The sequence below is a fragment of the Epargyreus clarus genome, unplaced genomic scaffold (genome assembly GCF_041222505.1).
Source record: "Epargyreus clarus isolate Ecla_fem2 unplaced genomic scaffold, WU_Ecla_fem_2.2 ptg000005l, whole genome shotgun sequence".
NCBI classification, from domain to species: Eukaryota; Metazoa; Arthropoda; class Insecta; order Lepidoptera; family Hesperiidae; genus Epargyreus; species Epargyreus clarus.
Genome location: NW_027332213.1, coordinates 491090 through 503869, shown reverse-complemented (window position 1 = coordinate 503869; position 12780 = coordinate 491090). Strand labels below are relative to the sequence as shown.

General features: G+C 30.9%; 1 protein-coding gene across 4 annotated transcripts in view; it reads right to left on the bottom strand.

Moving 5' to 3' along the window:
- Cad89D (cadherin 89D) overlaps positions 1-12195 on the bottom strand; it is a 77798-nt gene extending 65603 nt beyond the window's left edge. For all 4 annotated transcript variants that reach the window (XM_073093761.1, XM_073093762.1, XM_073093763.1 and 1 more), the window contains exons 1-2: positions 12033-12195; positions 6202-6352 (exon numbers count right to left, since the gene is read on the bottom strand). In XM_073093761.1, the coding sequence (XP_072949862.1) occupies positions 6202-6253 (52 nt within the window). In that variant the 5' untranslated portion in view covers positions 6254-6352; positions 12033-12195. The remainder of the gene's footprint in view (positions 1-6201; positions 6353-12032) is intronic.
- Between the last annotated feature and the right edge of the window lie 585 nt (positions 12196-12780).

Sequence of the window (12780 nt, the reverse complement as noted above, 5' to 3'; positions counted from 1 at the left end):
ACACGAAGCCGTTCCGAAGTTCCGTGCCTAATCAAATTTTCATTATTTTTTTTATTTTTTGGATTCGTTGTCAGCAATCAAGGATCGACATATTACGGTTCAATAGATGAAGTGAAAATGTCGAAAAATAGCATAGCAGAGTGGTCATTTCTAATAATGTGACTTTAGTGATTTCACAGTCAAAGTTTATCCAAATTTTATACAGAGCTCCCTTTAATTTTTAATAATATCCCAAGCAAACAGTTACATGTAAGTAAGTGCACAATTCATGTCTCGTATTATGATTGATAAGATCTGTCGCGCTCTACATCGTACGGAACTGTGTCGTGATATGAGATAATTTGACTTACAACCAAGGTTTCATGGTGTGTCATGGGTAATTCAATTATTTTGTAAATATGCTTTGTTTTTAATTTGATTATTTTTTATGTAATTTATCTATTTTTTTTACCGCAGGTAGAGAATTAGCTACGTAAGGAGACAATGTCCCCAGCACTTTGGAGTCTTTCCCAGGGGAGTATTCGTTAATCGATTTTTATTAAATAGATTAACTTGTACAAATATGTTGTGTGGAATCCGTTGAATTGTTATTTGAATGCGTGCTACAAACTGGTATTATAAGACAAACATACAAATATATAAATATAAATACATCATTGATGTCAATTTATGAAGCTAGCTTCCAAAATTCTTTATTACCTAAATATAACAATAATGATAATTCCTTTCCATAAACTTGTAAATTAAAAAAATGTATTAATTGCTTTAATAAAAAGTGAGAAATGAGACGTCCAGCTTCAAATTAAAACTTTAAAATAATTTATTACTTATACGTATTATGAAGTGAATTTTAATATTTTCTCTTTTCACAATTGCGTAATTTTTTTGGACATTTTGTTATGCTGCTCATAATATCATTGTAAAAGACAAAACATTTTAATTAACGTAACATAATCTATCAAATTTAAGAACTATGTAAGTAAGTGGAATAGACTGGTATCTTTTATTTTACCCGACTGCGGATGATTTTCAAGTTTTTGTACCCATATGTCTCATTCTTTGACAGGCCTTGCAACCCAAGACTTAATGGATTTTAACATATATAATGAGATGTCATTGAACTTGTCTAAATTATAGAAGTGACACGGTCTATATTTTTAGATGTCACTTTTTATATACAATCATAACTATATTACATTTTGCATAATTCATTTCTATTATTTTCTTAAATAGTAATTAAAAATAAAATAATCACTCATAAACACATGCAAACACACGTTTCATAAGACCGTATTTATCGGTAAGTAATAATATATGGATACTTCACTTGTAAGGAGACAGGTATCAATTTGTGTAAACGTAGAGTCGTATCTCCCCATGATAGAGTGCTGTTTATGCTTGTTAAGAGTAGGAAATGTAGAGTTAGAAGTAATTGGTTTTCTGGATTGAAATATTTCGTTTTCTAGTATTATTAGAACAGGCAAGGAAGCAGATTGGCAGATATGTATTATCGCGCGTTATCAGTATTTAATCTATCCAATGTTTTGCCTACTAGAGGTTGAGTTTTGACAATTTCTTCATGGTTTCTTCATTTTGAATCTTTGGTACATTAATTATTAATAGAAGACCTAAACATTAACTTGTCTATCTGTATTTGAAAATACCATTGTCTATGTGACATGGAATTAACTTTATGAGACTAAAATTTGAAACCCATTTTTTAGCGTTTTTTTTTTAATAATTTATCAGACACATATATTTTAATATTTTTATTATCCTAAAGCAATCTTAATATCCATGATTATAATGTATAGATTTTTATAGTAATATTTGCTTTAACGTCGAAAAACACTTGCATCTAAGCTCTTGCGGTAAAATTATCTTATTTGTAGACGTCTAAAGGTTGCAGCTATCTCTTACTTTTAGGTTGACTGCAAGCTCGCTTACTGCTTGAAAAGATGACTATGGAATATATTTATTACTTAAAAATTATATAAGTTATTGTATTTCATAAATATATACGTTACGGAATCTAAGTTCTCCTTGTATAAGATAACGTGTTTACGATAATCCTAAAACATTATTTCTCAGAAAAATTGCAAAAAGTCGCGATTAAAATAAATAAATTAAATAATACTTTCGCTTAGCCACCAACCATGGACCGTGTTGTCGGACAGGCTCTATCTAATTTGCATCCGTACTCTATGCTCTACGGTAATTATAGAGCAATGTATACCATAATGTAGAGTTTTAACTCAACTTTCTTCAACTTCTCGAGTAATATCGCTCGTGTCATCGACCTTTCGCAGGTGTAAAAGCAATAAAGTTTTGTTTTTGCTTATCTATGGTTTAATTAAATATTTTATTATAAAATGTCTTGCTTAATATATGCCGTATGTTATAAAGATAAAGAAATATACATCTAACTTTCATTTTTTTATTATAATATTTCATCATATTATAATATTTCAGCTAAATTTTTTTTTATAATTTATTCGTAACTTTAAGCATTTTACTAAAAGATCTTTTATATGTTTCTTACACATATGTTTATATTATCTGTGAGATTGGTAACATATTTCAACCGTAAGCGAAATTTTGTTATGAAAACATTTCCGATTGCTACTAAAATAATATACCTTATGTGCAACAGCTTAACTTTCTTAAATAAGGAAATGAGTATGACTTCAGTATAAACGGAAAGAAATTAACTATTCTCGTACTTATAATCCCTGTTAACATATAAATTTAAAAAAATCAATTTGCCGGCTAATTGTGACTCTTTATGCAAATAATTACGTAATACTTGAGTGTATTATATGTTAGAAATTTGTATCAATAATAAATGAATTAGTACCTTAATATTCAAAGCGCCTATACTAGGAAGACCATAACAGCCCTCTCAAGAAAAAACCGACGAAAAAGATACTGCGACTAGCATACCATGTGAAAAGCAACAAAATACATAATACTATCTGTTTCCATAAATTAACTTTACAGTTATTGTTATACTTATTAAGTTCCGAAACAAACCGATAGTTCAAAGTACCGGTTACGAACTATTACCTCACGGTAAGCTGAGACAAAGGACGGTCACGTGACAAATTATTTTTCCCCGGATTAGTTCAGCGGGAGAAAGCCGAGAAAGTTACTGATCTCTGACTTCGCTCATTTTATCATAAACTCATTTTTAATTATATAAACAAGCCACCGCGTGCAGGTATGCGTCTGCGCAAATACCGTGTTTTGTTTTTTTTTTTTTTTGTAAACATGTTAGGCATAGGTTCTATAGGAATATGTGTCTTTAGTGCCTGTCAACTGTTTATATCTCCTCTTTACCTTCAAAGTCAGACATCTTCGATATTAGCCTATTAAAAAGACAAAAAATAATTGAATAAAGACTGAATTCTGCAAATAAGCGCATGAACATATTATATTATTATGTAACTGGCAATTCTTTGTATACCCCACCTTTCTTCCCATAAGTGGGATTGTGCTAAACCAGACACCTCCATGATACTGCAAATTGGTGGATTAATATGTGTATAAAGTTATTTAAATGTATACACAGACACTTTAATAAATTATATATTCATATAGATATATTACGGCGTGCAGATTACAAAACTGTGACCGAACGCTTTGGTCATTAAAATAAGTAAGTAATCCCAATTATGGTGAAGAATTTTAATGAACGTTTTTAAATTATAAATATTTCCTCAAGTTGCTCGGTAATAACGTTTAAAGTAGTGTTCAGCTAATATATTTAATGGTCCGCTCCAGATAATATATTTAATGGTTGTAATAAATTTATTTTACTGTGCCAAAATGGTAAAGATTAATTGTAATTGCAATATGAATATTTATTTATGTAATTAATCTTTAACGAGATTTACTGGTTCATTCACTGTACATACATTGTCTAGAACCGTGACGGTTCTAGTGAAACTAATTGTCCATTTATTTATTTACTTATTAGGTAATCCAACAGCGATACATAAAATTTTTCAACAATATAAACGGTTGTTGTTTGAGGAAAACGACAGTTTCAGTTTATTATTTTATAGTTAAACAAGGCAGACGGGCTATATCATGAAAAACAGTTACCGTCACGGGGTGTATAGATATTTGCGACACCAGGGAATTCGCCAATGCATCGCCGGCCTAAAAGAAGAGCTTTTTTGTACCATTATTAAAGTACCCCATATCTTATTCTTACGAGTATAATGATCTTTGTATATACATCTTAACCACAACAGTGTTTTATACTAAATAAAAAAGATAAAATAAATCAAAATATTAATCTGAATTATCTATATCTTTATGTAGCGTAGAATCCGACTGCGTGCAAATAACACGCGTGTCAAGAAAAGTTTATACTCGTATGAGACGAAAGTACGCATGTGGCACACGTATGATGGGAGAGAATATGCATGTAAGTCGCAGATATGCGTGACGAGAAAAATGTCATAACGTCTTAAGTTTGTACAGTCAGCTCTGGAAGTAAACAATGCCTATACACTCAAGCGTTTTGAAATAGCTGAACATCGTAAAGCGCCAAAATTAGATGAACACTAACGCATCAAAAGTACCTGAACAATTATATGTGCAAAAATAGCAACGTCACTAATATGATAGGTCACTGTTCAACTACTTTTGACACTGTAGTGTTCATCTAATTTTGAAACGTTCATGTAATTATGGCGCTAGTTGTGTTCAGCTACTTATAAAAGCTTGGGTGTATACGTACTTTGTTCATCTACTTTCGGAGCTGACTATACATAAGCTAAGCTATACCTGTTTCCTCTATGATATAATTATATTCAATCTTAATGAGGATATTTAGTTATTATTATAGCGTTGTTACGAACGAACGCACAATTCCGCGTGTAGTACACGCACATTTGGAATAATGATCTGCGCAACTAAGTCATGCATAATCATAAATATAATGGCCCCAGATATAACGGTTGTGTAATAATACTCGTTATGATGTTAACATTTCCGAGGCAATACGTGACTTATCTTTGATAAGGCAGTATTCTTTTTAATTTAATTGTAAAATGTATATTACAGATTAAAGATATTTCAGTATATTTAAAAGCATATTTATGTAACGTTAATAACAGCTAATATTTGAGTTAAGTGCTATATGATGTGTGTAGCCCGATTTGGTAAAGTATTATTTCTAGTGTGTTTCTAAAATATTATAGTTACATGTAATAATAAATATTCATTTATTTTAATCTGTTTGTGTGACTAAAATAACTTATTAAAATTGTGTTATGAAATAATTCAATTTCGTTAGAATTCATGACGATCATACTAAATATTTATTAAAAATTTGACCCTTCCCGACCCGCGAACTCGACCGAAATGTCAAATTTGCAACCGTTTTAAATTAGATTTCTATGAAATCTCACTCTGATTTGGAAAGAGTCGGTTTGCACAAGAATAATTTGTAGAACAAAGAAAAAACGCAAGCTATTAATTAAATAAGAGAATATTTCGTAGTTATGTAAATTCATATTTTAAAGAAAAATATAGCGAGGAAACGAAAGTTCTGCATAATGGTCTCAAATTAAAGTTTACGAATGCTAAGAATCTGCAGTTGGTCAGTGTAACAAAAAAAGGCAAATCATTCTGAGATGACATTCTGTTTCACTGTTTGTGTACGTTGATCTTGAAATTATTGAATCAATTTGAAGGTGAAGCTTTGTTCTAAGATGTACATGAAGTATATAACTGACGGTAGACAAATCCCTAAAATTGTTGTATAGCGACAAATTGTAAAAGTTTCACTAACCACAATAATGACTAGGTATGGGTCGCTCGTAATATGCATTGATGTCTAACAATAAGTACATAACAATAAGTACTATTATTTTCTATAGCAAAAACCAAGGAAGGGTTAACATGAAGGTTATAAAATACTTTAAGTTTTATATAGTGTGGTAAGAGAGACATACTTATAACATATGTAACAACGCAACTTCGGCTGACCTCAGGTATATAGGTTCTATCTATAAAATATATATAAAAAATAGAAAATACAAAGAGTTCAAATATGGTTGAAATGTCAAATTTAAAAGCTATTTATAGTATTTTCTTATGAATAAGGCTCCGTTTCGTTTTTTTCGTCCCCAAAATTCCCGAACTTAAGAAAATAGTCCTAGAAAATATTAAACTGAATATACATACTCGTCACATTCCGCACCAGACAGCACAGCACCAGCCACCACAGCATACACATTGTCACAACTGAGCTCAGTTCAGCTACTCAAACACATTCTCACTGGCACTCACTATGTTGTCCTGCGCGGGATCCGCGGCATGTTTGTGCGATGTTTATCTGGAAAAGAAAAGAAAATATTAGTAAAATAGCCGCTTAAAGATTAAAATATACTTATTAGATTATATCACTTCACTCACCACTAGGCTATCACGTGAGCAGTGATAGCCTAATGGTTGTAATTCGGCCGCTAAATCGAGAGATCCAATGGGAATTATTATCCCAGGCTTCTCTAATATTTCAATGATGTGCATATTGAACTTGTTTTATCGTGAGGAACTGTATATTTAAGAGAAAAAAAGATCGCAATCTTATATGAAGTTTATCAATTCGCATTTGGCCAGCGCGGTGGACTATGATCAAATCCTTTATATTCTGAGAGGAGACTCGTGAGTGCGCTATTACTTTAATAGGTTGATGAATGATGATGATGATACAAATTGACCAATGGAATCGAGTAGGCCTTATTGAAAGTCGAGTTCCTTTTGACCGATTTCTAGAATATTTTTTTAAATGTAACACCATAAACGAGACTATATCTATAATTTACTAACAGTTATAACTAAACTTGCAACTAAATGTTACTAACTGTGGCAGCGGTACGCGGATCGTAATTAAGCCCCAATGAACCGTGGCCGATAAACGCCGAACGCTAACGGTCCCCGTTACGGGAACGGGATCCCGCGGGCGAGATGTGCATTGTACATCCACTGCATCATGTATGTTTTATAACATAGTGATAAGATAACATTGTCGTATATGATGTGTTTTATGTTCTTATAACGTACTGACAAGATAAAATTGTCATCTATGTTATGCATTTTAAGTTCTTTTTATATATTGAAGGAGTAGCATACGAGCATGCAGTGCACCTGATGGTAAGTGGCTTTTGCCGCTCATAGACATCTGTAATCAACCTCAAACAGGATTACATATTACATATCCTACCTGAGGTCGGCCACAAATGCGCCACTACTCCTGAGGACTAAGCTGGAACGCCTCGGAAAAGTATGTCTCCCTTACCACACCCTTCAGATCAGAACACAGCAGCGCTTAACGCTGCTGTTATGAGTAAGAAATAGGTTTGGCGGTGGTGCCGCCGAAGTCAAACCAGAAATTCTACCACCTTCACATGACATAACATAACATTCATTCACCATAGTGATAAGATAAAATTGTCATCTATGTTGTGGGTTTTGTGTTTAGTCAACAGCGGAGGATAATGTTGTTCCAACATATGTATGTATTTATATATCATACCTTCGCAACATTTTACAAATGAACCATAGTTGGATTCGTCTAAATTGTATGTCCGACATGGACTTATTTATAATTTTAATTTTATTATAATTTAAAGTCGGTTTTTGCTTTTACAATAAATCTCTAGTCTCTCTTTTTTTCATTCATGTTATTGTAATCACGGCAAATATATAGTTTTGATAGGCAAGAACACTAAACAGTAATAACTGTTTATTTATGCTACAGTAGAGAGTATAGAGCTTGGGCAGTACAATAAGTATAAACTACACTACGCTGTGTACTGTCAATTAGGCCGTTGAAAAGACTTCAACGCAATCTAGACTTCGCTTTTATGTGGAGGCGATTTAATTTATACCCTGTGAGTATTTTTAACCGACTTCCCAAAGGAAGAGAGGTTATCTATTCTTTAGTATTCTAAATAAAAAATAATTCAAATAAAAGTTGGTTTAGTATATATTTCTGAAGTCGGCGCTCATATTGGACACGCTGTTAACGCCGTTATCCAATGAAATATTTTGAGCGCCGCCATCAGAACTATGTACTAAACCAAGTTTTATTTGATTTTTTTTTTACTTTGTAGTGATTTTTAATAATATTTTTGAAAATTCATTTCTCCCAGGAATTACGTAGAGAAATACATACACTTTTAGTAGCCATATAATACACTTATATGTTAATATAAAATATTAGTTACACCATTAATATAAACAATCTTTGTAAGACTAAAATTATTTATAAAATTGAAATATGTATATTACTTTTTTAACTATAATATAATTACTATAGAAATCATTTTTTCCAAGTACGTAATAAAATCTAAAACACTTTTTATTGTTCACCCAATGTATATAATAAATGTATTGTATCTAAATAAGTAAATATATTTAAAACAATTTTCACTTAAAAATTCTGCAATTAGGTATAAATATAAATACGACAACGGCTTTATTGTCTTCCTCTAATTTTTACACAACTTCAAAGCCTCATCAGTAACAGATCTTATACAATTAATATGTAAAATCAAAGAGCATTGTCCTTACAGCGCTGCAACCAGCAATCTTTTCCGCTCAGCGAATTACTCAAGAGCGTTAATTGTAAAGTATAATTGCGTTTTGCAAAACGAAGTTCCTACGGCGTGCGTGTTGTATCACTTATACGGTTTTTGTTTTATTACAGTTTATATAGAGTATTATGGTTTTTAGAATTTTCTGTAAGCACTAAATTAATGTTATGGAAAAGAGCTTATAATTGCAGTAAAGTTATTCACGAAACGTTTTTGTAAGTGTTATGTGAATAAGATTGATTATAAACAGTATATTTAATTTTATGAGTAGCTTAATTAAACTTAATTAAGTAATTATACTTTTTATAAGTGCGACATAATTGAAATCAAGAATTTACATTGCAAGACAGAATAAAAAGCATTATTGTAAGCAATTAATTATTTTTTTGGTTAAACGCTTAACATTTTTTGTTACACTTATTTGCCTTATAATACATAGTAGTATTAAGTTAGACTCATGAAAACGAAATTAATCATCATCAAGTGTACCTACTATATAATTATAATAATAATAATTATATAGTAACTATATACTACTCGTATGATATAGTAGGTACATTATGTAATAGGTATATTATATTATATTATATAGTACGTTTACAACATTCATTAAAAATTAAACAAAATTTTATACCGCTTTATTGCAATAAGGAAATAATCTTATTATAGTAACGTAAATAAATATTATGTAACTTACACCGCTAATAGTAAAAGTACATAAGTTATCTGATCTAACAAGGTTTACGCCCTTCGGAGAAAGTTTAATTAATATTTATAGCGCACAACTGATGTAAATCGAATAATTTGCATAGAAGGGAAATTACTGAAGGTTGCTATTTGCAACCAAATCATTGCCATTAGGTAACGGAGGCAGTGTTTGTGAGTCTGTCTGTAAGTTTAAAAATGGAGAAGCCGATTAAGCCAAAAATCTTTTGAAACAGTCGTCTACCAATTCATTAAAATTCAGACTAAATCAAAGGTTGTTTTTATTAATTTAAATGATTATTTTCCAATTCATTCCAAATCATTTTAAATTTATAAATTATTTTTTTTCATAGAAATAATATGATCGCAAACATACTTTCTTTTTAGTGAATGCCAGTTCTAAAAAAAATATTTTAACGACATTAAAATTTACAATTGATAAGTTATAAATTACGAAAGACTAACTTACAAATATCGCATTTTAATGTATTGAAGATAGCCAACGTTTTCGTGGTTTAACGGTACCAGCATTGTACCTATTCCTTAAAACAATAGTAAACGCTGATGAATTCTAAAGGCTGTGGTAAAGTTTGAAAAAAATAATAATCCTCCTTAAAATAGTAACAGTTAATTACACGGCAGCTTAGGTAACCGTTGTGAAATAACGCCATTGTTTTACGGTAAAATAATTGATTTGTAAATTTATGTAATGAGTACTGAGTTTTCGCATAACTTTTATAAAAATATACCTACTTAAAGCTTGCTCGATGTTTCATATATATTTGTTTACCAAATTACGTAAAATAACACGCATTATATTTTACAATCTTTCATCCGTTCATTCCGAGGGGTACGTAATTTCTCAGCAAAATCTAATTTATTTTGCGCATATTTAAATGTTTTGGTATGTAAAATAATACAACTCGTAGGTTTTTTATAAGAATAGAATAGCAATCCACCTTCCAGTTTCTCTGATGATAAATTCATGTCACAGACCCGCATGTATATCCGTGACCAACTCCATATACGACAGGGGTTCTATCTAAAGCTGATCACAGATGCGTTTGCGATATTCACCCCATATGTAAATGAGGTGCTAGAAATAGGTTTGGCGGTGATATGTCCACGGAACCGTGTTGATTCTAGCACCTTTCAAATGTATATTTAATTTTAGTTTTCAACATAAAATAAGCAATAAAGTCGCATCTCACAGATATATGTACTTAATCATCATTAATTGTTCATAAGAGCTACATCGATGTAGAGAATGCAGGTGGAAAACCTATTGTTTGGAACGACTCTACCTTTTTACACCATAAACCGGAAAACAACGTGAATATCGTCGCTGGCGGAAATAGGTATTATGTATGTATTGTATACAACTACTATAAAGCTATGAAAAATAAGAAAACACATAAATAGACATATATACATTGTAAACTATATAGAATGTTCATTATGATGAAATGTATATAAATAAGTACAATACATAATATTTTATATTTATGTCATAATATATAGAAGAAGAACTTGAGGAAGTTAATTGCTTAGAAGTCCCATATAAGTAATTACTGAGTAAATTCTAATGAAGTCGCTAGCATTTTATAGTGCAGTTCAATTAAAAGGTGTGACGGTGGTGCCAAATTGAACAAAGAAGAGGTCTTTCACCTTTGTAGATTCAAATAATATGCATTTAAAAAGCTGATACACTACTGATACTAATTTAAAATTCAATAAAATAGAAATGCAGACATTTAAATACTTTCAAGTTTGAGAACAGATATAAAATTATGTTAATTGTCGTAGCAACCATTTATGGATACATCATAACTTGATTTGAAATAGTTTTGTGCGATTTAAAATTACTGTATGATGTGAAATACATTTAATATAACCATTTCATGTTTTATTATTTTTCTGTTGGAGTTATTTTAATTTTATAAACCTCTGTTTGTGGTTTTTGTAACATTTATATTTTTCTTTGATATTTTGTAATGTATACGTCATTTAAAATTTAAAACAAAGCATAATTACCAATGCAACATTTATACGACATAAAATAAATTCTCATTTAGAAACCACACAAAATACAAAAAAAACATAATTTCTGAGTGCTACGTAACTTAATGGAAAACGATAAAATGATCACAAATAAGTTCGATGGTACGAGCAGTCGAGCTTTCTCGGCGTCATACGTGAATTAAGCTATAAAATCCATCTAAACATGTAATGATTCCGCCTACAACCGTATTAAAATTCATGGCAGCCATCGATACACTTCCCATGTTATATAATATTAACTAATCTTGAAAGAAAGTCGCACCGGAAAACCGGAAAAGTCGGAATCATTATTATGTATCGACGTATACGATTAAAAGCTGTTAACTACTGCTACTACTAAATATAGATACTAATTTCTGCTATGTTTACTTTTTAAAAAATCACGCAAATACAACACTACCAACCATTCCGTAATAATTTAGGTATTATTTCATAATAATTATTATCTACCTACTACATTTAGAAATAGAATCGTAATAACCAGGGTTTTTTATTCTATATGATATACTATTTGATATAAAATAATAATAATTATAAAAAACAGCAACCAACTACCAATCAACCGATATTCTTTAGTATTTTCATATTTTAAGTTTAAGTATAAATAAAACTTAAGATATATTTTATTTAATATATTTTTTGCAGACTTACCATAAAAATGCAAAATGGCATCCAATAAAAAACCACCACTTATCAACGCTCCACTAAATTTGACATGAGTTTCCGTGGCGGAAAGCGTCAAATCAAAGTTCAGACGGTTGAACGTAGCGACGTGAAGCTCGCACACCGCGCGAAATGTGACTGCTGTGCACTCCACGGTAGAGCTTGCACTTCGGTGGTAGAGACGGGGTTTGCTGTAGAGCTGTAATAGTTGATGAGTAGAGCTATTCGCAAAGCTTAAGTTTTGATTGTTATTGATTTTGAGTTTTATCGTCATCCTCCGACCCGTGTGCCACGATCTTTATCAACAACACATAGGTTTAGTAATTTTTCTTATTTGTCTTGTTATGAACAGTATTATGACAGAAGTAGCCAAAAGAACATAGATGCAAAAACCGCATCTACAATAATGGCATTTTGATAAGGAGGCAATCAGCAATGGGTAAAATAAAAGAGAAGACTAAGGCAATACAATTCGAGATAATTTATACTTTTCATAATACGTTATCCGAGACGTACTCGTAACAACGTCCTCAGGGATAGTCAAACATCTGTTTCAGACCTCATGCAGGAATCTACTTCATGGGCGGCAGCAGCCACTTACCATCAGGTGGACTGGACATTCCTTTGTTTTTTATATATTAAAAAAATACATATAAAATTTATCAGCTATTTTAATTTAATTAGTACAAACTTACTTCTCGCAGAAAAACTATAAATATGTGTCTTGTAATATTAC